Below are 27,840 nucleotides of genomic sequence, written 5' to 3'. Positions count from 1 at the left end.
ATTTTAAGGACGGTGTATGTAGTCTGAGGTTCCAAGTGCTCAGCCACACCAAGTCCCCGGGTCGAAGTTGGGGCCCCAGCCTCCTGCTCCTATCGGCCTGTCTCTTAGCTTTAGTGGAGGATTGTTGCAATAGACGTCGGGTCTCCTCCCATAAGTCTGTCATGGACTGGATAGTCTATGGCTGGACAAGATGAGGGAGTACTAATGGGGAGCGGAATCAGAGGGTGTCTTCCAAAGACAAGAAAAAATGGTGATGATCCTGAGGCTTGGGCCATGTGATTATTATGACAGATTTCAGCCCAAGACAAAAGGGGATGCCCAGTCGTCCTGTTGTCGAGTCACATAGCAACGCAAGAAGGTCTTGAGGGATTGATTAGTTCGTTCGGTTAAACCGTTGGATTGGGGGTGATAAGCTGAAGAAAAATGTAGTTCTATTTTGAGTTTTTTGCAGAGGTCTTTCCAGTATCGAGCAGTAAATTGGAGTCCTATCAGAAACGATATTCGAAAGCAGGCCATGAATCCGGAAAATGTGTTGCAGAAATATTCGAGCTAGCTCTGGAGCAGTGGGTAGTCCAGGGAGTGGGATGAAATGGGCCATTCTGGAAAATCAGTCTACAACAACCCAAATGACCGTATTACCATCAGAGGGAGGAAGGTATGCAATAAAATCTGTGGTTATGTGAGTCCAGGGCTTTTCCGGAATAGGAAGTAGTTGTAATAATCCACAGGGTCACTGTCGTGGAGTTTTTTGGGCCGCACAGGTGGGACAAGATTCAACATATTTCTTGGTATCCAATCTCCATTGCAGCCGCCAGTAGTGACGGGAGACTAGATTTCTTGTTCTGAGTATTCCGGGATGTCCAGCAAGGTAGGAATCGTGGGCCCATTGGAAAACCCTTTGCCTCAGACGCTTTGGTACCACTGTTTTCCCCAAGGGAACTGTGAAGGTGGCAGCGAGAATAATTTGAGCCGGATCAATAATATAGCGAGGTGGGTCAGGGGTGTCATCAGGTAGAAAACTTCAGGAGAGCGCATCTGCGTGTAGATTCTTCTCTGAAGGTCGAAAATGTAGTTTAAAATCGAGTCGACTGAAGAAAAGAACCCAATGGGCTTGTCGTAGGTTCAGACATTGGGCCTGTGATAAATAGACTAGGTTTTTATGATCGGTATAAATGGTAATGGTATGCTTGGCCCCCTCCAGAAGGTGCCGCCATTCCTCAAGTGCAGCCTTTATTGCCAAGAGCTCCCATTCCCCTATGGCATAGTTCCTCTCAGTTGGAGAGAATCTTTTAGAAAAGTAGGCACAAGTGAGTAATTTCCCTGACTCGGTGGGTTGTAGAAGAATTGCGCCAACTCCTAAGGCCGAGGCATCAACCTCCAGGGTAAATGGTTTAGTCGGATCAGGGCGTTGCAAACATGGGTCTCTCACAAATTCCTCCTTTAAACGTTGAAAGGCATGGATGGCTTTGGGAGGCCAGTTGCAAGCTTGGGTTCCCTTTTTGGTCAAGGCAGTAAGCTGAGCCACCAAGGTAGAATATCCGAAATAAATTGGCGATAATAATTGGAGAAACCCAAAAATCGCAGTAAGGCCTTGAGACCCACTGGTTGGGGCCACTCCAATATAGCCTTCAGTTTATCAGGGTCCATACGTAGACCCTTTCGAGATACAATATATCCCAGAAAAGGTAGTTCCCTCTTGGTTAAAAAGACATTTTTCTAGTTTAGCGTACAATCTGTTGTCTTGGAGGCGGTGCAGGACTTGCCTCACATGGATCAGATGTTGGTGCTCTGTTTTGGAAAAAATTAAGATGTCATCAAGGTAGACAAGAACATGAGAGTAAAGGAGGTCTCAAAAAATGTCATTAATGATGGCTTGGAAAACCGTCGGGACATTACAAAGTCCAAATGGCATTATCAGATATTCATAATGTCCATCGCGAGTGTTGAAGGCAGTTTTCCACTCGTCCCCCTCCCGTATTCGGATTAAATTGTAGGCCCCATGAAGATCGATTTTTGTGAAAATCTGTGCTCCTCTAAATAGATCGAAAAGTTCAGAAATAAGCGGAATGGGATAACGATTCTTTTTTGTAATGGCATTAAGTCCTCTGTAGTCAATACATGGCCGAAGAGACCAGTCTCTTTTCTTGACAAAAAAAATCTGGCCCCTGCAGGAGAAGAGGAAGGTCTGATGAATCCCCAGGCCAAGTTCTCGTGGATGTATTGGTTCATTGTTTCTGACTCTGGCTCAGACAAGGCTTAAACCCTTCCCCTGGGGGGGTTCTTACCAGGAAGTAATTCTATTCTACAGTCGTAGGTGCGGTGTGGGGGTAAAATCTCAGCTTGTTGTTTGTTGAAGACGTCAGCAATACTGGCATACTAACGAAGTAAGCCAAATGGAATAATTGCTGAGCAAGAGATAGGAGACTCGGTTGGTAGAACTCACAGCAAACAATTCTGATGGCAGTAAGCATTCCAGCTGGCCAACTCCAAGGACCCCCAATCCACCTGGGGTTGAGTTAGCCTTAGCCAGGGTAGCCCTAGGATCACCTGGTTAACGGAAGAGGGAAGCACATATAGTTGAATGGTCTCCTGGTGGAGTATTCCTATAGTCATTTTGATGGGTTTGGTAATGAGAGAAATTTTATTCCCCAGTGGTTGTCCAGAAACAGAGGACACTGTGAGAGGAGTTTTCAGGGGTTCTGAAGGGATGTGATGTCAGCAAACTAGATCTTCTTCTATGACGTTGCCGGCCGTCCCGGAGTCCAGAAAGGCCTGAAGATGAATAGCACCTTCAAGGATAGAAAATGTTACTGGAATCAGGATTGGTGGAGAGGGGATAGTATGACCCAGGGAGGCCTCTCCCACCAGTTCTAGGCCCAGGAGTTTACAGACTTATTCGGGCATTTATAAACGAAATGGCCTGTTCAGGCATAGTAGAGACAGAGGTTATTTAATCTTCTACGCTGTTGTTCCTCGGGTGATATCAGACATTGGTCAATCTGCCTCAGCTCCTCACTGTTAGGCTGAAGCTCAGAAGCTTTTGGAGCAACAAGAGGTCGCTGAAAGGCAGGTGCCGGCCGAATGGGTCATCTCAGAGCTGCCGCTCGCGAGACCTTTCCTAGAAACGAAGGTCCAATCGAACTGCCAGACGTATCAGTTCCTCTAGAGATTCTGGAGGTTCCCGAGCAGCCAATTCATCCTTGATGGCCTCTGAAAGGCCCTGACGGAATATGGCCGTAAGGCTGTCGACACCCCAGCGAAGTTCAGCCGCAAGGGTGCGGAATTGAATCGCATACTCCCCGACAGATCGGGAGCCCTGTCGGATATGAAGCAAATCAGAAGCAGCCGAAGTTGAACTCCCAGGCTCATCAAAGATCAAGCGAACGTCTTTCAGGAATTGATCCAAATTGTTCAATAAGGGGTCATCTCGTTCCCAGAGGGGAGAAGCCCATGCTAAGGCTGGTCCTTCCAACAGGGATAAAAGTGACCTTGGTCTTATCCATGGGGAACAAAGAGGACTGGAGCAAGAAGTGCATGAGACACTGATTTATGAACCCCCGGCACGGCTGAGGATCTCCATTGAAGCGAGGAGGAGGTGGAAAGTCAGAACGGTGGGGTGATGGTGAAAAAGAAGCCGGAGTTACTGGCGAAGCGACAGCCAGGGCGGCCATACAGGTTGCCAAATTCTCCAAAACTCCTGTTAATTGATCCAGCACTCCTTGCTGTTGCTGGACGCATGAAGCCAGTCCGGGAATGGCCTGTAGGGATGTCAGATCTACGGGATCCATGGCCTCGGCTAACTGTTACGGAGCTGATAATGAATCCATTAGTAGAACAACAGTCTTACCTTAGGCTGACGTGGACAAGCTTAGAGACGATACCAGGCCAGTCCTAGGGCTGGTAACCAGCAATAGGGTCCAATACAAAGGCAGGCAGAGGAGGACAATATCCAGGCACAGTTCAGAGTCAGGGCAGGCGGCAGGCAAGAGAAGAACCAAATCCAATCCGAGTCAAGGGCAGGCAGCAAGAAGGCAATATCCAGGCACAGTCCAGAGTCAGGAACGCAAGAATCACGGGAATCCAATGAAAGCACCAGCACAAGCAAGCCTATAACTGAGGCAGTGCTGTGCTGGAACCGGGGCTTTAAACATCAGAATTTCCCACGTAAATGCGAGGACTTCTGGAAGCGAGGACATGACTCACGCCAGGCTGTGCTATAGCCAGGAAACGCCGCTGAGCGGCAGCATTGCAGGGAGCCTTTAGCATCGAGGATCGTCGAGTGCTAACACTTCCGGGGCGCGAACTCAGGGAGCTTGACGGCATAGGGAGGAAAATGTTCCAGGGGCCTATGCTGGTGGCCCGTATTGTGGCCTACCAGCTGTACATGACCCAATATGACCACAACCTATGGAAGCAGGTCCAGGAGTTTTGGAAGGCCTTCCCCAGCAACAGCAGGAGTCCCTTGCAGCCATTGCTTAGCTGGTAATTGAGGTGGGTAGACATGAGGTCAGGTCTACCTATGCCATCTTTGAAACCGCAGCTCGCCTAGCCGCCGGCGCCAGACAGCTGACTTGGCTCCGGGCCTCTGATCTCCGACCGGAGGTTCAGGACAGGCTTGCAGACTTCCCCTGTACAGGAGAGAACCTGTTTGGGGATAAGGTAAGAGAGGTCATGGTGCAGTTGAAAGATCAGCATCATATTCTTCAGCAACTCTCCACCAGCCCCTCCGAAGGCCCTTCCGCCACCAGGAAGTCCTCCAGGCCGGGCTCTCGCAAGCCCTTCTACCGGCCAAGGAAGTACTTCCCGCCAACCGCCCATACTCACTCGCCTCGGTCCAGCCTCAGAGGCCGTGGCCGGCAGCAGCTAGTTCTGAGGGCCCAACCAGCCCAACAGGCACCTTCTGCTGGTTTTTGACTGGCGGCAAGGGGGCACGAGCCAAATGCCGGTTTCCCCCTGCTGGTCAATCCCTCAGTCGGTGGCAGGCTTCTTTGCTTCGCCCGCTCCTGGGAGGCAATCACTTTGGACCGTTGGGTCCTCTCCCTTGTCCGCCAGGGCTACCACCTGAACTTCAGCAGGCTCCCAGAGCCCTCCCCCCCCCCATGTCCATTGTGGGGTACACCTGTCCAACAGATTGTCGTTCAATCGGAGCTTTCCGCCCTTCTAGCGGGCGCGTTAGAACCAGTTCCCCGCGAGCAGCGGGGTCACGGTTTCTACTCGAGGTACTTCCTCATTCTGAAGAGGAATGGCGGATTACGCCCCATCCTTGACGTCAGGGCGTTAAACCATTTTTTCGTAAGAGAAAAGTTCAAAATGATCTCTCTGGGCATGCTGATCCCAAGGAGAGTAGTGGGGGGCCCACACAGACGGCCTGCTTACCCAGGGCCTTTGGACTGCGGCCGAGTCCCACTGGCAGATAAATTTCCTGGAGCTACAGGCAATCTAGTACGCCTTGTGGGCCTTCCAGGACAGGCTGTCCTCCAAGGTCATCCTCATCAGAAAGAACAACCAGGTGGCGATGTGGTACATCAACAAGCAGGGTGACACTGGCTCCTTCCCCCTCTGTCAGGAAGAGATACAGCTCTGGGATTGGGCCCTCTCCAAACTACTACCCCAAACCAAATGTACCTGATACTTCACTCTCGACGCATATCCAGCATGGCTCTCTGCTTCAACGACATGGGAGAAAGACTGATACATCACAAATTTCCAGCATAGCTCTCTGCTTCAACGGCAGGGGAAAAGAAAAACTGATACTTCACGCATATCCAGCATAACTTCAACGGCAGGGGAGAAGAAAAAAGGATTCACACTCACAAAGCGGGGAGTAGCTGGCTTGTTACGGCGGTTACTACCCCAAACCAAATGTGCCTGATACTTCACTTTCGATGCATATCCAGCATAGCTCTCTGCTTCAACGGCAGGGGAGAAGATAAACAACCAATAAGGGCTGTATAACATAATCTGGGTAAAAACATATAAGCATGGGTGTAGCTTGCTTATTGCGGCGGTTACTACCCCTACTACCTCTAACTAATCAAGCTAGATATTTCACTTGGATGCAGCTCCATCACCGCTCTCTACATTAATGGCGGGGGTGGAAGGGAATTAGAACCAAGAGCTAAGAGAAACAGATAAGTATGGGAGAAGAAATGAGGGAAGCTTGCTGGGCAGACTGGATGGGCCATTTGGTCTTCTTCTGCCGTCATTTCTATGTTTCTATATGTTTCTATGGATGTATCTATGGGCCATCTACCTGCCGGGACACCTGAACATGCTGGCAGAACGCCTCAGCTGATCCTTCCAGCCACACGAGTAGTCCCTGAACCCAGCAGAGGCAGCCGACTTGTTCCGTCGCTGGGGCACGGAGGACATGGACCTGTTCGCCTCCCCCCACAATCACAAGGTGAGCATGTTCTGCTCCCTGATTCCAGGGAAGGACCATCTGGCCTGCGACGCATTCTCCCTTCACTGGGGACAATGTCTCATGTACGCGTACCCCCCCCCCCCCCCATGCCACTTCTCTCGAGGATTCTGACGAATCTGCAAGAGGACGGGGGGGACCATGATCCTGGTGGAACCCTCTTGGCTAAGGTAGGTGTGGTTTCCTCTGCTTCAGGACCTGTCCATGACTGCACTGGTTCCACTGGGAACAGCTCCCAACCTCCTATCGCAGAGCCAGGGCACCCTGCGCCTCCCGAACCTCCGGGCCCTGGCCCTCACAAAGTGGATGTTGAGTGCATGATCATCCAGAACTTACAGCTCTTGGATGGTGTTTCCAGGGTCTTGATTGAATCCACAAATGTTACTTAACCGACAAGAACAACGATGGATCTATCGGCTAAATTGTACACATCCTGAAGCTCTTAGTGCTGCTATAGAATGGTATTCAGTGCTGTGAATTAGTCAATGTATGTGCACTCTGTGACGTCAATGGAATTCAATGACGTACTATAATGGCATTGGTTAGTGGATAGTGGCAGGCTGGGCATGCTCAATCTGCCAGTCAATGTTTCTAGAAACAAAAGCTTTCAGTGCCGGGCTCCATCTGATGATGTTATCCCACATGTGAGGACTAACATCCTCCTGTCCTAGGAGAACACCTGTTACACGTAAGCAACTGCACTTTGTCAAATGCTACGGGTGTGATCTGTTTTTACTTCATTTTTAGTCAGGTATTTTTTAATGGGGTACATGCCAGTACTGAATAGTGGCATCTTTTCCTCTACTTGCTTTAACTGCCCAAAAAAACATGTATCTAGTCCAGTGGTTCTCAACCCTGTCCTGGGGACCCCCCAGCCAGTCAGGTTTTCATGATATCCACAATGAATATGCATGAGAGAAAATTTGCATGTTATGGAGGCACTGCATGCAAATTTCCTCTCATGCATATTCATTGTGGATATCATGAAAACCCGACTGGCTGGGGGGTCCCCAGGACAGGGTTGAGAACCACTGATCTAGTCACACCTACACTCCCCTTCCCTGTGTCCTCTCCTCTGTGCAGTATATTAAAACAGAGAGAATACCCAGGGGTTTACATATAAATCTAGAACCCTCTTTATATCCAGAGGATGAAATTTTTGTTAATAAGTGGATAGCTATTTTGAATAAATGTTCCCTGGATATTATGTTACTTATAGTGGAGACTACAAGCAAAATGGCTGAAGCGTTGAAGATATCGTGTGAAGAGGTAAAAAAATCTACAGGCTACAGAAAAACTAGAAGACTATGATATAAAACTCCATGAACATAACCAAGTGATGGAGAAATTCCGAGCTGATTTACGACAGAACAAGATTTCTAAGTTCAAAAGAGATGAAAAAAAATTATTCCACAGGTGCCATCTACCCATGGCAACGCCAGCAAATTAAAAAACCTAGAAAGGTGGCTTTTGCTAATACTGATGAATCATCCTCAGGTTCTGATGAGGATTACACTACCACAGCCTCCTCTTCTACATACACAGGGGTATCCAATGCTGATGCACAATCTGATGATTTCCGTTATAGTAATTTTCAATCATCTAACCAACGCCAAGGACGCCGGTTTTTTCGGTACCGTGGGTCACCATGGCCGGATATAAAGAATCGCCCGAACACACGTTCACAGACTCCCGACCACAATAGTGGTGAACTTATCATCAGTAACCCTTACAGCAGCACAATCATCAGTTCTTGAGAAAGGTTTATCGTTCATACCTTTTCATCACTATGATACTTTTCAATCAAGATGCGATTTATATAAGTTTTTTCGTAAATTACAGATCATTTTATTTTTTTCACAACAACCACCATCTTTAGAGACATCGTTGGTCTTTTCAAAGTCAACATGGATTCCTCCGGGTCCGATAGACCCCCACATAAAGACCTTTATGGACCTCGTGTTACATGACTTAAATGAAATTGAATCGACAGTAAAAAAAAAAACCCATTATATAACGACTTTCCTTCAACATCAGGCATTAACATCTTTAAAGACTAATGCAGCACTAATTGTTAAACCTGCTGATAAAGTGGGTGCAATAGTTCTTCAAGATAGAACCACATATGTTAATACAGTTATAGACCATGTTTCGAACACTGAGCACTATTTGACTTTGGCACAAGATCCTGGTCCCGCTTTATGTGAAGAAATCACAGAGATTGTGGAAGAAGCATTTGAAATCGGCTTTCTTTCTAATAAAGAAAAATCCTTTTTGATTAATAAGACATACCATGCTCCGACTATTTACATGGTCCCTAAGATTCATAAATATCCTATTCACCCCCCCAGTAGGCCAATTGTGAGCACTTTAGGATCATTATTAGAGCCTTTATCGATTTTTATCGATAAATTTTTACAACCATTGTTTCCAAATATGAAATCATACATAAAGGATACCAACGCAATGCTGAATAAATTATCTTCCATAACACCCCTGTCTGATAGTATCATGGTTACCTTAGATATAAGGGCATTATATACTAGTATTCCACAGGAACAAGTGTTATATATTTTACAACAAGCATTAGATTCTAGACATCGACCTCACCGTGTTCCAACAGCCTTTTTACTGTCGATAGCGAGCATCGCATTACAAAAGAATTATTTCATTTTTCAGGACTAGTACTACCAGGAGATTTATGGCACCGCGATGGGAGCCACCATGGCCCCCAGTCTTGCCAACTTATATATGGCCAATTTTGAAGAACAGCTGTTATACTGTGGTCCCATGTTTACATATGTCACACATTGGTGTCGATACATCGATGACATATTTTTCTTGTGGCATGGGGGGATATCCACTTTACTGGATTTTCTAACTTGGATCAACTCCTTGGATAGTGAAATTTACAACTCCTTGGATAGTGAAATTTACATTTCACTATGCAATATAGCTATAAAGAAATCAATTTTCTAGATATTCTTATAAAAATAGATGGAAATCAATTTACCACATCTTTATATAAAAAAAACCACGGATAGAAATATTTTACTTCATTTTTCCAGTTTTCATCCACATCATCTCAAAATGAATTTACCTGTTGGACAATTTCTTCATCTACGCCGTCTATGTTCTACTAAGGAAGAATTTTTAGAGCAGGCACAGGAGCTAGCCAAGCGATTGTTGCATAGAGGTTATCCAGCTAAAGTCATCAAAAGAGCCCAAAAACGAGCAACTAATGCCCAGCGGGTATGGTTACTCTTAGACAAAGAGGACTGTTTGCAAGATTCATCACTTACATGTACTTTGAAGTATTCTACTAGATCATCAGAGATTGCTGCTACTATACGTAAATATTGGTCTATATTAAAAATCCATTCGATTTTTGCTGAATATCCTATTATAGCTTATAGTCGTGGCAGGAACTTAAAGGATATGTTATGTCATTCTTTCTTATGTTCGGAAATTTCCTTAACGGATTCACAGAAGAATGGCCATTGGCCCTGTCAATCTTGCTCTATGTGCTCACAAACCGGTGCGATATGTATTCTTTACAGGAACATCGGTATATAAAAATGAAAATAAATAAATAAACAAACTATGGCGGGTCCGTCGTGGACAGATAAAAAAGGTAATATATACAATGCTAAACAGGAGACCACTTGTACATCAACACATGTCATCTATCTCATTGTATGCCCCTGCAACAAATATTATGTGGGTAGAACTAAGAGATCCATTTGAACGAGATTAATAGAACATCGTAGTTGTCTCAACACACAAAAAATGCAGGCACCCATAGTAGCCCACTGTGTGGAGCTGTCTCATGGTTTTGTGGATCTAAAGTGGAGGATTATAGAAAAAATTAATATAATAAGTAGGGGGGGGGGTGATCCACAAATGTTACTTAACCGACAACAACGATGAATCTATCGGCTAAATCGTACACATCCTGAAGGTCTTAATGCTGCTATAGAATGGTATTCAATGCTGTGAATTAGTCAATGTATGTGCACTCTGTGACATGAATGGAATTCAATGACATACTATAATGGCATTGGTTAATGTAGCCCTTTAAAAAATGGCGCTGAAACGCAGCCAAACTGGCTGAAGAAACACATCACCGGAGGACGGGGAGAAATACGCTGAACATAGATTAACTGTTAGTATTCCGTTGGTGCAGATTGGTGAGAATTTGTAGATTTGACATTGCTTATATGAATGGCTTGTGTGACTATTTTTTATAGATGGCCCCTTGAAGAAGATGTTTACATCGAAACACGGACCGTGTCGGGCAGTCTGACTAATACCTCAAGGCAACAGGACAAGTGTTTCTTCACGATAAGCTAAGTAGCCGGAATATTGCAATAGATGCATTAAAACATTGAAATAAGAGACATTTCATATTCACTAAAGGTGTATGCAGGCAAAAAAAATATTTTGAATGACCAATGATTATACTTAAATCTCGTACATAATGGCTAAAGTGATTGTGCAGCAATTGCATTACTAACAGCCTATATATGAGGTCATTGAAATAACAAAAAATTCAGTCTGTATACATTCCTGTTGGGAAATAGAGCCCTGTAATCACCCACATGTGAGGACTACCATCCTGCTTGTCCTAGGAGAAAGTGCAGTTGCTTACCTGTAACAGGTGTTCTCCTAGGACAGCAGGATGTTAGTCCTCAGGAATCCTGCCCGCCTCCCCATGATGTTGGGTTCACCTTTGGTTTGTTGTGTTATTTTTCTCGCTCATATTTTTGCTATGTTACAAGACTGAACGGGGACCTTGCGTAGATGCGTGTATAGTTGCAGGCTGGGCATGCTCAATCTGCCAGTCAATGTTTCTAGAAACAAAAGCTTTTGGTGCCGGGCTCCATCTGATGATGTTATCCCATATGTGAGGACTAGCTTCCTCCTGTCCTAGGAGAACACCTGTTACACGTAAGCAACTGCACTTTGTCAAATGCTTCGGGTGTGATCTGTTTTTACTTCCTTTTTAGTCAGGTATTTTTTAATGGGGTACATGCCAGTACTGAATAGTGGCATCTTTTCCTCTACTTGTTTTAACTGCTCTATGTACCCCCAAAAAAACATGTATCTGGTCGCACCTATACTCCCCTTCCCTGTGTCCTCTCCTCTGTGCAGAGAATGCACTTGGGGAAGAGAGACTGCTGTCTGGCAGGGAAGCAGGGTAGAGAAGTACTGATGCTGGGCCCCAGGGAAAGAGAGGGGATTCAGCCTGCCTGCTGGGAGGAGGGAGATGGAAGACAGAGGACCCAGGAGGGAAGGGTAGTATTATGTTAGGGCTACCTAGCCCCTGTCATTGTTCTTGTAGGTGTGTGTGTGTGTGTGTGTGTGTGTGTGTACATTGTTCTTGTAGGTGTGTGTGTATACGGGAGAGGGTGGTCTTAGGTTGGGAACACCAAGCCCCCATTACCATCCATTCATGTGTGTGTAGAGAGGGGAGGGCGAAGTCCTCTTATGTTGGAGCTAAGGCAAGCCTCCGTCATTGTCGAGAAACTGGGATGTTATGTTAGAGTCCAAAATGTCCAGACAACAAAGGTAGAGGGGGGGGGAAAACCTTTTCCTTTTGGTTTAGTATTCAAATATGTCAGTTTTGAGAATGTAAATTGAGGCATCTACGATAACTTTGTATTTCACATGGTACAAAAGGAAATGAACTTGTTTTTATTTCTCCAGTACTCCCATGCAGAGTCTGGCTTCTTGTGGTTTCCAGTTCATTTTTTGTCTGCATATTTCAATTTATAAATTTGTGGTCACTTTTTCTATATTTGGTGAATGTCTATTCATGATTTATCTGCGTGATCAAGCAGAAGTATTTTTAGGGACAGTAACTATAAGACAAATGTGCAGGTGCCCATATATACGTGTATATGGACACACGGCAAGATGTGCTTACATTGTATATGCTGCGTGTGGGTATATACATGCTCCTAATTTTAAGTTTGTACACACACAGCAGGGAAATGTCAGTATTGAGATTCGCAAGTGAGGGAACTTTATAACATGTTCACGTCCAGGAAATGACCAGTTTAACCAGTTCGGCAACCAATTTACCCGGTCTATATCTATGTCCTTAAGACCCTCCTGGTTCTTTAGCCTGCACTCCTCCCAGTTGAGCTAGCCCCCTCAAGCAATTCATATATGGCTAGATATAGTTTTATTCAGACTTAACATCTCGTCAATAACAGAAGTTTGTGTAAGAGATCTTTTTCAGCTGTAATTCCAGGTTTATGGAATAGCCTTCCGCTGGAATTGAGAGAAGTAAATTTAGTAAAATTCTGTAAAAAGTTAAAGCCCCTTTTTTTTCCTAACGTGAGATATTCATGCATTGGTATTTGTACGCACATGTGGCATCCTTAAATAATACATTACATGTGCATCTTCTGGTTTTGCCATGCATATCGCTTTTAAACTTTACCTTTTAGTGTGCAGTTTCTGTATAGTGATCTGTAGCAGTCCAGCTTGTTCTGTTTTTCCAATAAGAGGTGTATTGGTGTTCTAGGGTAATATTTGCCATGCTGTCATTTCATAGTTTCTGCAGCCAGTTGCCCTTCCCATCCCACCCCCAAGGAGAGCCCTACATTGCAGTACCGATACCTTTTCCAGAAAAAAGCACTGCTTTTTATAAAGTATAATTTTTGCATAATTTGAACAATTTTCTATAGCAATAAAATGGGAGAGGATTGGGGGTAAAATGATTACGGATATTCAGGAACTGGTTAGTACTCTAGCAACTGTATGATCCTCCCCATAAACAGCATTACTGTAAGTTTCTGTACTTGCTCCTCCAGATATTGTGGATGAAAGAATCTTGCAGCATGCTGGTCAAATTATTTTTGTATAGCATTTACGTATTATCATCACACTTTTATGCTCTGACACTGCAACATAACATATGACTAGCTTTAGTTTATGAATGAATATTTGACTAGTTTATGTATGGTGTGATGACATTTTTTAAATTATTTCCAAGATGAATTTAACTTGTGACACTTGCTATTATGGTTATATCCAGGGAAGTCAGGGAACTATAGGGGAACTCCCTTGAGTTTTTTAAATACTACTTGATTACTTGAAAAAAAAAATCATTTGTGCAAAGAAAATATTACCAATTGTCATGAGTACATCAGAAATACTAATGTGCACAAATATGATAGATGGTTTTCTTTAAAAAAAAATAATGCTTTTAAGAATCTAGTGCATTGGCTAACAGAATTCCAAGCTGAAGTTCTGCTAGTCTCTGCAAATCATGAAACTTATCAAGTAAAATAAATTACCCACAATCATTATGATTCTGATGAGAGTCATTTAGAGTGGAAAATTAAATGGAACTTTATGAACCGCTAGAGAGAAATAAATGGTAATGCCTACTTCCCCAAAAATTACAGTTCAAGACATATAATGACGATTTCTCAGGGATTGACTAGGGTTCTTATTTTTATGTTTTGGGGGGAGTGTTAGAAACATCATCACTTACCAGTCTTGTATATCATAGTTTTTATGTATGTGGGAAGCACCTCTAAAAATACTAAAATCTTTGCCTTTGGAAATGAAAATATGTCTCACCTTTTCAGTACACATTTCATAAGAGGACAATTTTAAAACCTCTTTCACTTTTACAGAGGGATATAAAATCTTTACCTCCAGGTCATCAATATAGATCAACAATCAGTGATCATCATTATAATCTGATGACAGTTCGGTAGCAGGTTATGGGAAATGAAAAGGTGATCTTATTTCAGTTCAGAATGGAGAGGCATCCACAATACTAATCACTATCAGAATTGCTACTAAACCAAACCCTAGTTGCCAGTTTTAGCAAAAACGTCCAAGGCTGAATACACATGGAAACGTCCTTATCTTCTCTCCCAGAATAGTACATCTTTCAGAACAGGGTTCAAAATACACTAACATGGAAGAGTGCTATGCACCTATTCTGGGGATAAATAAAGAGCTCGAGCTTCCAATTCATTTCTGCACCTTTAAGAGGAACCAAGTTCAGGCAAATGAAATCTTTTAAAAATTCTTCCTTTGGCTACTAAAGATTGAACAGTTCTCTTCTGACTGTCAAGGGAAACATCAAAAAGCAAAAAATAGTAACAGTACCTGAAATTACAGCAATTTTCCATGATCCATGTTCTTCTCTGGCTATTCGTTCTGCCTCCTCCATTAGCAGCATTCCAAAACCCTATGGAAGAAAAGAAAATATACAGGTGAATGACAAATCTACTGTAAGGCTATAACATAGAAGCTGGGATAGCAATATTTTAAAATTGTTTTGAAAAAAAGAAAGATGCAATCCTGAGATGGTGGAATATGTTGTCAAGTACATGCTAGAACTGAACATTTTCAGTAATTGCATTACCTTTTACATTGGTATTCTCTGTATGACAATCATTATTGACAGAATGGAGATTACTTTTCAACCTTAGTACACTATGGGCCAGATTTTAAAAGCCCTACATGCGCAGGGCCTATTTTATAAAGGCCCGGTGACGTACGTAAAGCAGCGGGACGCGTGTAAGTCCTGGGGCTTGCAAAAAGGGGTGGTCCGGGGGCGGGGCCATAGGCCTCAGACATAGCGACCATTTGTGTAAAAGGTAAGACAGGTCTGGGGGGGGGGGGGGGTTAGAAGATTAGATTAGGGGGAGGGAACAGGGGAAGGCAGCACAGCCTGGCACCCGCAAAGTGCACAATTGTGCACCCCCTTGTGCGCGCAACCCCGGATTTTATAATTTGCCCGCGCCTAGATCTCTTTCCTGGGTGGTAGATCCTAATATGGAACCTAACTCGTGTAACTATAGCATGGGTTATTTTTCATTATTTGCATCACCTTGCATTTATCCACAATAAATTTCATCTCCCATTTGGATGCCCAATTTTCCAGTCTCACAAGGTGCTCCTGCAATTTATCACAATCCGCTTGTGATTTAATTATTTTGAATAATTTCGTATCATCTGCATATCTGATTACCTCACTCGTTTGATTCCTTTCCTGATCATTTATAAATATATTGAAAAGCACAGGTCCCAGTATAGAACCCTGAGGCACTCCACTGCGCACCCCCTCCACTGAGAAAATTGTCCATTTAGTCCTACTCTGTTTCCTGTCTTTTAACCAGTTTATAATCCAAGAAAGGACATCGCCACCTATCTCATGACTTTTTACTTTTCTTAGAAGCCTCTCATGAGGAACTCTGTCAAATGCCTTCTGAAAATCCAAATACACTACATCTACTGGTTCACCTTTATCTACATGTTTATTCACCCCTTCAAAAAAGTGAAGCAGATTTGTGAAGCAAGACTTGCCTTGGGTAAAGCCATGCTGACTTTGTTCCATTAAACCATGCCTTTCTAAATGTTCTGTGATTTTGATCTTTAGAACATTTGCCACTATTTTTCCTGGCACTGAAGTCAGGCTAACTGGTCTGTAGTTTCCCAGATCTCCCCTGGAGCCCTTTTTAAATATTGGGATTACATAAGTCACCCTCTAATCTTCAGGTACAATGGATAATTTTAATGACAGGTTACAAATGTTTACTAATAGATCTGAAATTTCATTTTTTTAGTTTCTTCAGAACCCTTGAGTGTATACCATTCGGTCCGGGTGATTTACTACTCTTCAATTTGACAATCAGTCCTATCACATCTTCTAGGTTTACCGTGATTTAGTTCAGTCCATCTGACTCATTATCCCTGAAAACCTTCTACGGAACGGGTATCTTCCCAACATCCTTTTCAGTAAACACCGAAGCAAAGAAATCATTTAATCTTTCTGCGATGGCCTTATCTTCTCTAAGTGCCCCTTTAGCCCCTCGATCATCTAACAGTCCAACTGACTCCCTCGCAGGCTTTCTGCTTTGGATATATTTTAAAAGGTTTTTACTGTGAGTTTTTGCCTCTACAGCCAACTTCTTTTCAAATTCTCTCTTAGTCTGTCTTATCAATGTCTTACAATTTACTTGCCAACGCTTATGCTTTATCCTATTTTCTTCTGTTGGATCATTCTTCCAATTTTTGAATGAAGATCTTTTGGCTAAATTAGCCTCTTTCACCTCACCTTTTAACCATGCTGGTAACTTTTTGCCTTCCTTCCACCTTTCTTAATGTGTGGAATTCCTCTGGATTGTGCTTCTAGGATGGTATTTTTTAACAGTGTCCATGCCTCTTGCACATTTTTTACCTTTGTAGCTGCTCCTTTCAGTTTTTTTCTAACTAGTTTTCACATTTTATCAAAGTTTCTCTTTTGAAAGCTTAGCACTAGAGCTGTGGATTTGCTAACTATCCCCCTTCCAATCATTAATTCAAATTTGATCATATTATGATCACTATTGCCAAGCAGCCCCACCACAGTTACCCCTCTCACCAAATCATATGCTCCACTGAGAATTAGATCTAAAATTGCTCCCTCTCTTGTCGGGTTCCTGAACCAGTTGCTCCATAAAACTCATTTATTCCATCTAGGAACTTTATCTCTCTAGCATGCCCTGATGTTACATTTACCCAGTCAATATTGGGGTAAATGAAATCTAGAGAACAATAGTGCAGGTACAAATCTAAGTTCCACCAAATATTTCAAACAATATATGTTTATTTCAGAGTGTTGAACTGGCAACTCCACTTATAACAACGAATAGCTTATCAAAGTATTCGTTGTTATAAAGATTTGATTGTTCATTTAGTCTCATGCAGGATGTTTATCCTGTTGGACTCTATGCCATCCCGGACATAAAGCTCCACCCCACCTCCCTGATGCTCCTCTCTGTCATCACGATATAATTTGTACCCCGGCATAGCACTGTCTCATTGGTTATCCTCCTTCCACCATGTCTCTGAGATGCCAATTAAGTCGATGTCATCATTCACTGCTATACATTCTAATTCTCCCATCTTACTACTTAGACTTCTGGCATTAGTATACAAACATTTCAAAGTTTGCTTTTTGTTTGTATTTTCATTCTGCTTTTTAACTGATAGGGATAAATTGGAATTTTTTTTTAGCTCAAGTGAGCTTTTATAGGCACATGGACTACTTTTATTATTGTAACCTCACTTTTGGGATGCCCTAATTCTAATGCATCATTAGTATCCTTTGAAGATACTTCCCTCCAAACCATGCGCTGCTCAGCGACTGTCTGCTTTCCCCTTTGTTCTAGTTTAAAAGCTGCTCTATCTCCTTTTTAAAGGTTAGTGCCAGCAGTCTGGTTCCACTCTAGTTAAGGTGGAGCCCACCTCTTACTTGGAAACACAGAGGGAGACTGGACAACTGTTTTCATGGGACGGCCACCTAGATATGGCTGGCAATAACTGGAGCAATTAAGACTGCTAGATAGACAATCAGATGTTACTGGCTTATAGGCCGATACAGAAAAACGCGCCGGAGAGCAGGCAAGCGCCCGCTCTCCCGTCGCGCGCACAGGCCACGCTCCTGGGTACATGATTCAGGAGGGTGGCCTATGCAAATTAGGGCCCGTGGTAAAAGGAAGCGCTAGGGACACTAGTGTGTCCCTAGCGCCTCCTTTTTGATAGGAGCGGCGGGGCTGTCAGTGGGTTTGACAGCAGACACTCAATTTTTCCGGCATCGGTTCTCAAACTCACTAACAGCCACGGGTTCGGAAAACAGACGTCGACATAATTGAGCGTCCGACTTCCGGGCCGCGAGCCAATTTAAAATTTTTTTTTTAAATTTTTTTTTTATTTTTGGGAACTCCGACTTAATATCGCTATGATATTAAGTCGGAGGATGTACAGAAAAGAAGTTTTTTCTGCCTTTCTGTACACTTCCCTGGTGCCGGCCGAAATTAACGCCAGCCTTTGGGCAAGCGTTAATTTCTGAAAGTAAAATGTGCGGCTTGGCTGCACATTTTACTTTCTGTATCGCGCGGGAATAACTAATAGGGCCATCAACATGCATTTGCATGTTGCGGGCGCTATTAGTTTTGGGGGGGGGGGGGGGGTTTGGATGCGAGTTTTCGATGTGCTATTACCCCTTACTGAATAAGGGGTAAAGCTAGCGCGTCAAAAACGCGTGTCCAAACTTGGGTTAACAGTGCGCTCCATGGCCTGTTAGTTCTTGAGGCTTGGATATAATATAGGGAAATAAGATATATGTATATGTGCCAATAAAGCTATGGTCTATTAGCCAACAATGTGTGTCTGGGCTTGATGGACCCTTGGTCTGACCCAGCATGGCAATTTCTTATGTTATGTCTGTACATATATAGTGACATACAGGAGAACTCAGGTAAATGGGAGCTGGGTTGGTCACAGCAGCCTATGTTAAATATCTATGATTAGAGATCACTATGACTAACTTGTAAAAATGTGATCCTTCTATCATGGTATTTAGAAAACACTGCTGAACTGAGATAAGGATTTGTAGATGGCCCTTGCTGAAGAATATGAAAAGACTATAAATCACTATGATAATTCCTATACTAACGTCCTGCAAGGCATATATATAGGCTTTGATTCCTCAAGTCTCCGTTTGTTAATTCTGTAAACAAATGAGGCTTTATGTGAGCTAACTTTGTGCTTGTCTATAAGGCATTTTGAACACTGCAGATGCATATTTCTGATTTTTGCATAATACTAATTTAAGATTCTGACTGGGTAGTCAAATATGTATGGCATTATCCATGTTTTGTATTGTATATTCTATTAATAAAGTAATGGTTGTAAGTTAAGTACTAAAAGAAGAGTGGGGCCTTTCCAAATATACAGAATCTCATGTAAGATTATCAGACATCAGGATAAAGTGATGTATTTGAAATTATTTTAAAAAGTGGGCACCCTACTATTATTGCTATGGCAATATAAAATAAGACTCCTTAAATTCTGAGAATCCAAATATTCTTTGAACCATCCCAACATATAAGCCAACTACTTGCTCATATTTCTTATGAACTGTTGATCAGTTAAAGGTACACAGGGAGACACAGATGAGGAAAATTACTATCACAGGAAAACTCACTTCCATATGTTGAGATGTTAGTCTGAAGGGATGACCTTTAACCTTGCTAAGAAAAAGTACGTGATCAGAAAATATTAATGCTTTAATTAGTTCAAGGTTTACCATAGCTGCCTCAGTTCTTATCCACTGACTTCTGGTGGATTATCATTATCAATAATACAGTACTTTAAAGCACCAGCTCTAACATCAAAAGCACAAAATCCAGAGAAAAAAGGTGATCCCTTCCACCTGGCATAATTAACAGGAAAAACAGATTGGTACTATTTTATTGTTAGAAAAAATGTGCAAAAGCAAAATTCCTTACAAAACTACTGGTGTACCTAATTTTTTCTTTATTATTTTTTAGGTATATTTCTTTCTATAATAATCCACAACACAAAAAATTAGAAAAAAATCAGAAAAATAATACTGAATATACTTCAGGTAGCTGACTTTGGACTCACCAGTTACCAACATTCAATAACAGCTGCAACTACCATTTTATTGTGCCAGATATGGGCAGAGAAAATTGTATTCAGTGATTTAAAAAAAGTATTGCTACAGGAAATAGCTGGAAGAAGTACAGTACAGTAAGTAGAATTAATATTCAGATAACATTCATTCAGCCCAATCAAGATACTATCACATCTTCCCATGTTCTAAAATCTGATTTGATTTTGGATAGGAGGTTATTGTAATCTATGATCAAGTTTATTAATGTCTGCTGTTACATATATAATGAAACAGTAGGATTGCAGATTTGTATCTGGGATTGGTGACAACCATTTAGTTATCTCTTCTATGGGCAAGAGCAACTCCATCTTATATAGTTCTTTATCATAACTGGCGAAAGCATCAATGATGGCCACAGGCTTAATTGCTCTGGAGAACAATTTAATAGAATGCCTCTTAGTAGATTTCTTTAACTGCCACAATAAAAGTTTATGAGGTTTGTGAGCATGTCTGAAGAAATGCTGTTTAGTAAGGCATGGCAAATGGGAAGAACAGTTTCAAGTACATGAATTTGACTTAGAAGGACAATGATTTTTTTTTGCAAGAGATGCATCTGGCTTGATCTTTTGTTCAAGACTCTAAAGATAATGATGTCAGGAGGTGGGGTCAAGACAGCAATCAAGTCACTAACATTAACTGCTGTCCTTTTTAAAACTATGAACCCAATCCGAAGAGAGTTGAGTGCCTGAAAGTATGCACTAAGTTAGGTGCCTATATTCAGAGTATAGGTGCCTAACTTTAACTTTTGGTGCCTTAATTTTAGGAGCTTAAAGTTAGGCACGATCGAAAAAACCTAACTTTAGGAATGCAGCACTGGAAATCAGTCTCCCACTTTGTCCCCACTCCTTTTTTAAGAGCTCACATTTAGATGCTGAGCCCAGGAACATTTTTTAATTCAGAAGTTTAAAGGGATATATTCAGTAAATCAGCAAGCGGACAAGTTATCCAGCTGAAATTAGTGTTATAATTAGTGAGGTTTGGGTGGACCCTTGGACACTGTGGCAGCTGACCACACCCACGGGGGGAAGTCCCATGAGGGGTCACAGGTCAGGCTCATCTCAGGACACACAAACACAGAGATTGATCTTTTATTAGACAATGTGATGAAGCCACCAGAAGTAGCCCGGCTGGGCTAGTATCCCTCAGGTGCTGGAACAGCGACTCCTCCGGTAGCAGTGCTGTAGTGGAAAGAACTGAGAATAATGAGTACAGTGGAAAAGCCCCAGTATGGAGAACCCCAGGAAAGGGAGAGCAGGCCCTTCAAGGAGCGAGTACCTGATCCGAGAGCTGAGAGGCTTGAAGGTAATGTACTCACACAGCGGTTCCAAGTAGGAGATGACACTAGGGCTGGAACGGAGGCAGGCCCTCGAGGAGCGAGTACCTGGTTCCAGGGAACAGCTCTGAGGTGAAGATAGTAGTACTCACTGGTGTTGAAGATAGCAAATCCTTCCAGGCAGAAGAGAAGGTAGGAAGGAGCAGGCAAGCGAGTCTGGGAACATGGGCCCTCAAGGAGCGAGTACTGGTTTCCTGATAGCGACCTGAAAAGCAAGTGAGGCCCCCGAGAAGCGGGTACCCCGTTAGCATTAAGAGTCCAATGGGAAATTGGAGAGGCAGAGTAGCTGGGTACGGAGAGGGAATCCTATCCGTAAGATTTCCCTTGCTAACTCAAAGGCTAGCAAAAATTGTAGGCTTTAAATATCCGGGCAGCGTGACATCATCACAGGGGGACGCCCCTGAGGTTCGTGCCAAGTAGGAAACAAGAGTGAGGGCCGCGTGCGCCCTAAGGTACCAGTGGAGCATGGCGGGAGGCAGCACTCAAGCCGGTCCGGGGAGACCGGAGAGGATGGCAGGCAGACGCCGCGGCAGCCAGGCGTCCATCCATAGCGAGAGGAGGTGCAAAGAAAGAAAGGTAGGCGGAGTGAAGCAGTCGAGAAGGCACGGTTGCAACAGTTAGCCAGATAACTTGTCTGAGATATTCAGTAAAATAAATGTTCCTCTGAATATACTTTAAAAGTTAATTGACCTATCTGAGCCCCAAGATGGGGCTCAGATAGGTTTTGCTGCTAGATGTTTATTTTATTTAAACGTTTTTTACTCACCTCTCCAAGGAGTTCAGGGCTAGTTACAATTAAACACACACAATTGGTTTACATTATTATTAAAACAAACAAACAAGCAATTATGTTACTGCGGAAGAGCTAAATACAATATGTGAAATGCTACATGGACAGTAATCACTGTGTTGCGAAAGCATTATTAAACAAAATGGTTTTAAGCATCTTCTTAAACATTTTTGAGTCCCTTGTGTTGAAGATCTCAAATGGTGGAGAGTTTGATATTTTGGGACTGTAAATGAAAAATGACCATCCTCGTGTCTCTGTGAGCCATATAACTCTTGGAGAACAGATATCAACTAAGAATTGATTAGAAGAACAGAGCAAAAAAGATGATGGTGTGTTGATTCTTAGAGCTGAAGAAATCCAGGTTGATGTTACATTATGTAAAAGGTTGTGAATAATAACATTCTGCATAGTATTCGCTATGAGATAGCAGTCCATTGGAAAAGGGTGAATATTCCGAATATGGATCCTTTTACAAAGTGCTTTTGGAATGTATTTTATTTGGGTAAATTGATGGCCTTATATAATGATTCACTACCTAATTTTATGGAAGTGTGGGACCCATATGTAACCTGAAGTGGGAAACATGAATGACTGATGCTAGCTGCACTGATTTTATGACTGCACATTATATGTTATCTTATATTGTTGATCTTCTGGGTTGGGTGGGGGAGGATACTGGGATTGAATGTAAGGCATATAGCTGTCAATCTGAGTGTATTGATTTACGAGTTCAATAAAAGTTAAATTCCCCCCAAAAAATTAACTAGCTATGTTTCAAATATAACCAGTTAGGTTTACAAAGCTATCCGGCTTCATGTACCTGGAAAACTTGCCACTTAAGCGGATACATTCAAAAGATACCGGATAAAATGGCACTGTAAAAAATGGGAAAGAAATGCAGTTCAGGCCTGCAGCCCGATTTCCATTTCCCAGCCCCATACTTCACAGATGGCCCTATTGGGCTGAGGCCCCTGCCTTCCCCAATCGCCTTCAAAACTGAGTAAAAGATATTTAGAGCGCCAAGGTTGGTCCCCACCTCCCCCCAAGTTCCATAAAAAATGTCCCCAAACTGCCCTCTCTCTCCCCCCCCCCCCCCCCAGTACCTTTAGGTAAGAAGCCCGCTCTGCCAGGATCCCAGTTTTTGAGTATGATGCCAACTGCTTCCCTCATTGCTAGGTGTAACACTGGAAGCGCAAGCTACCAGAGTTGCTAATAGGCTAACAATCCTGGAAACATTAGCTAACAAAGGAAACGGCTGGGATTGTACTTGAGTACATCAATCCTGGCAGAGAGTTCTTTTTACCTAAAGGTAGTGAGTGGGTGGAAGGAATAGGATTGGGGTTAAAGAAAGAAGGGACAGTTTTAGATATTTCTTATGGAACCAGAGAGGGCCAAATCTGGGAACTCAAAATATTTTTTTTACTCAGTTTTAAAGGCGTTTGGGTCCAACACGGCTATTTGTGAAATACTGGAGGTGGGGATGTGAATCGAGCCACAGGCCCGAATGAACTGCTGTTCTTTTTTATTTTGTTTAATAGTGCCACTTAACCAGATATCTTTGAAAATATCCAGTTAAGTGGAAAATAATTTGGCCATACAAGACTGGAAAAATTTAGATTTGCTCTGAGGCAGGGTAAAGTTATCTAGATACAACTGAAAATATGCTAAGTTAGCTGGATAAATTAGGCAAGGTCCAAAATGTCCTTGGAATGCCTCCATTAAATCCAACTAGATTTTAGCCAGATAATGACTTATCTGACTAAAATCTAGCCAAATAAGTACCTCAATATTCAAAATGTTGCCATTTAGCCAGATAACTTGTGAGTTATCCAGTTAAATGGCTTTGAATATTGACCTCTAGGTGCCTAGGTCTTTTGAATATCAGGCTCAAAGCACACTTCTTTCAATATTATTATTATAAGGGTCAATGTGATGGCTCAGTGGAAATGTGTAAGTGTTGTGGATCAATGAATTAGACGCTTAGAGCCAACAGCTTTGGAGAAAAGCTTTTTATTAAATGCTATACATCTTATAATAAGGTATTCCTTATAGAGAAGAAAGAGTGCTACGCAAAGCACCAGTATAAAACTCTCAAATGATTTTACTAATAAGACACTATAAAGGATTTTACACTTATACATTTCCAACCACTAAACTATGTTACACAATTGTCAAAATTCTATGATTGGCTTTTTACTATAAACAATTAATTGAATTGCCTTATGTTAATTTGCTCTCGCTCAGTATGTAAATTAATCCTCATTTTGTATGCAAATGTTACCTATCACACGCACAACATCAAGCACTTCTTTCACATTAGGATTTGAAGTTCATTGTATTGTCCACCTTTGTTCATATCAAGATCTTAATGTACTACCTTCAAACTAGCACACATTACACCCACTGTTATTGTTATATTGATGTTCAATTACAATTTAATATCTACTGTTTACACTTATGACGGTTACTTTAGTGCCACTGTCATTAACGTTATACTGTATATTTGCTTACACTATTATGACTGTTATTCTGGTATCACTACTATTAAAGTTATACTGTAAAAGTTGTTGCAAATGTAAACCGAAGTGAAGGCTTGTACCAAACCTTGGTATAGAAAAACTCACAAATAAATAAATAAATAGATAAATAAATAATGCTATAGGCTTGAAGTGCAAGCACGCTTTGGTATTTCTAAACATAACTTCTAACACCCTATGGTCCAATACTTTTCTGATACAACAGCATTTTTTTCTAGATTCTCTCCTTCTATGGTGTCTGTCTGTCTAGCAAAAACAGAAGGACCTGTGTTCAATTCCAAATTCAGGTCTTTCATTCCCTTGTTCAGAGTCCCAAGGATGGGGAATGAAGGAATGTCGAATACCATAGTCATTGTGCAATACTGACACTTAGTGGTTGGATTTAACGCCAAGATTACAGGACTCTGGGTGCATGGCTGCTAGGTGAAAACTGTCACTGCAAGGATTCAACTAAATTAAGTTAGGAAAGGATATAAAATAGGGGAATGAAGGCTTATGGCACCATATTCCAACACTTGTTCCGACTGAGCTGGAAACCTAAAGGATCAGGGATTGCTGGGTCAAAAAATACATATTTTCAGGATACAAGTTCCAAAGGTTTGACAAAATTGAACTCTCCTTATGACGTGAATTAGTACAATCTACAGATATGAGAATGGAAACTCACATGCGGATGCAAGAGCCTCCAAATAAGCAAAATACCTGAGAAAAGCAGAACAAAGGGAAAGCACACTAACAGAGACATAGAAATGTGATGGCAAAAATGTTGAGATTACTACCTGATAATCTCCTTTTCCTTAGTGTAGACAGATGGACTCAGAACGAATGGGATAGTATCCGCGTGCTAGCAGTTGGAGACGGATCTGACGTCAGCACGGGGATATATATAATCCCCACAGGAAGCGTAGCAACTCAGTAACCTTCCTTGCAAAAGCTGTTATGGATGTGTGTACTGACGCTCAGTGAAAAGTGAAAACAGGATTCCCCTGACCGATTGATAGTAGCTGGAGACCGCCAGCATTCACAACCGGAAGGCGTTGACACCAGGTAGAGTGTACGCTCTTATGGAACAGAAGACATGGCTTACCTTGAATCGGTGAAACCCATGTACACAGGCAGCTGGGCGGGATGCTGAGTGCATCTGTCTACACTAAGGAAAAGGAGATTATCAGGTAGTAATCTCAACATTTCCTGGCGTGTAGCCAGATGGACTCAGAACGAATGGGATGTACAAAAGATGTACTCCCAGCCTGGGCGGGAGGCTGCCTGAGAACCATGTAGTACCGCCCTTGCAAATGCTGAGTCCTCCCTGGCCTGGACATCCAGACGGTAGAATCTGGAGAAGGTATGGAGGGAGGACCACGTCGCTGCTTTACAGATTTCTGCAGGCGACAGCATCCTGGATTCAGCCCAGGATGTCGCTTGTGCTCTGGTAGAATGAGCCTTGACTTGTAGAGGCGGAGACTTCCCGGCTTCTACGTAAGCTGCTCTGATAACTTCTTTAATCCAGTGGGCGATGGTGGGCCGCGAGGCCGCTTCACCTTGCTTCTTCCCGCTGTGCAGGACGAACAGATGGTCCGTCTTTCGTAGTTGTTGTGTCACTTCCAGATATCTGGGCAGTAATCTGCCAATGTCGAGATGGCACAATAAACGCCCTTCTTCAGATTTCTTCAAACCTGCCGTGGTAGGCAAGGATATGGTTTGGTTAAGATGAAACTGTGAGGCCACTTTCAGTAGAAAGAAGGGGACCGTCCGAAGATGGATAGCCTCAGGAGTGATTCGGAGAAATGGATCACTGCAGGACAGTGCTTGTAGCTCTGAGATGCGGCGGGCTGAACATACAGCCAGCAAGAACACCATCTTCAAGGTTAGAGAACGGAGAGACAGGCCCCGAAGGGGTCTGAAGGTGGATCCCGCGAGGAAATCCAAAACAAGGTTGAGGTTCCACAAAGGCACAGGCCACTTCAGTGGCGGACGAATATGCTTGACTCCTTGCAGGAAGCGAGAAACATCTGGGTGCTTGGTGATGGTCTTGCCATCCCTCCTGGGACCATAGCAAGACAGCGCAGCCACCTGAACTTTGATGGAGCTGAGGGAGAGACCCTTCTGAAGTCCATCCTGCAGGAAATCCAACACAATAGGGATTATGGTCACATGTGGATTGGTGCCATGAGTGTCGCACCATGCTTCAAACACTCTCCAGATCCTGACATAGGTGAGGGACGTGGAAAACTTGCGAGCTCGGAGGAGTGTATCAATCACGGGCTCCGAGTAACCTCTTTTCTTCAGTCTAGCCCTCTCAATGGCCAGACCGTAAGAGAGAATTGAGCTGGATCCTCGTGGATGATGGGACCTTGACGTAGAAGGTCCCAGAGAGGAGGCAGGGGAAGAGGCTCCCCTGCCAGAAATCTTCTCATGTCTGCGTACCAGGGTCTTCTTGGCCAGTCTGGTGCCACTAGAAGAACTAGGCCCCGGTGCTTCTGAATCTTGTGGATGATAGTGCCCAGCAGAGGCCACGGAGGAAAGGCGTATAGCAGAGTCCCTGGAGGCCACGGCTGAACCAGGGCATCGATTCCGTGGGAAAATGGATCGCGCTTGCGGCTGAAGTATCTGGGTACTTGAGCATTGGACTTGTCCGCCAGTAAATCCATGTCCGGGATCCCCCAGTGATCCACAATCATCTGGAAGGCTGTGGGTGACAGCTGCCACTCTCCCGGATTTAGACTTTCTCTGCTGAGGAAGTCTGCCGTGGTATTGTCCTTCCCGGCGATGTGAACGGTGGAGATGTCCCGAAGATTCGCCTCTGCCCAAACCATCAGTGGGGCGATCTCCAGAGATACCTGCCGGCTTCTGGTTCCGCCCTGATGGTTGATGTATGCCACCGTGGTGGCGTTGTCGGACATCACTCTGACTGATCTGTTCTTCAGTCTGTGCGCAAATCGAAGGCATGCCAATCGGACTGCCCGAGCCTCTAGACGGTCGATGTTCCACGCTGACTCTTCTCCGCGCCACCGCCCTTGTGCGGTGAGTCCTTCGCAGTGCGCTCCCCAGCTGCTCAGGCTGGCATCTGTGGTGAGCAGCGTCCACGTGGGAGAGGACATCCTTGACCCCTTGCTCATGTGGTCGGACTGCAGCCACCACCGTAACTGTGTCCGGACTCTGGCAGGCAGAGGTAGGTGCGTGGAATAGTTCCGTAGACGAGGGCTCCAGCGAGAGTGTGTTGTAGGGGTCTCATATGTGCCCTTGCCCAAGGTACCACTT

General features: G+C 43.4%; 1 protein-coding gene across 4 annotated transcripts in view; it reads right to left on the bottom strand.

Moving 5' to 3' along the window:
* The window catches only part of ELP3 (elongator acetyltransferase complex subunit 3), a 466,764-nt gene that overhangs the window by 76,254 nt on the left and 362,670 nt on the right, over positions 1–27,840 (bottom strand). For all 4 annotated transcript variants that reach the window (XM_029596183.1, XM_029596182.1, XM_029596180.1 and 1 more), the window contains one exon: positions 14,561–14,642. In XM_029596183.1, coding sequence (XP_029452043.1) covers positions 14,561–14,642 — 82 coding nt within the window. The remainder of the gene's footprint in view (positions 1–14,560; positions 14,643–27,840) is intronic.

Source organism: Rhinatrema bivittatum, chromosome 3, assembly GCF_901001135.1.
Source record: "Rhinatrema bivittatum chromosome 3, aRhiBiv1.1, whole genome shotgun sequence".
In the NCBI taxonomy this organism is placed as follows: Eukaryota; Metazoa; Chordata; class Amphibia; order Gymnophiona; family Rhinatrematidae; genus Rhinatrema; species Rhinatrema bivittatum.
Note: the sequence above shows the minus strand (reverse complement) of the source record. Positions and strands in the feature narration are given on the sequence as shown.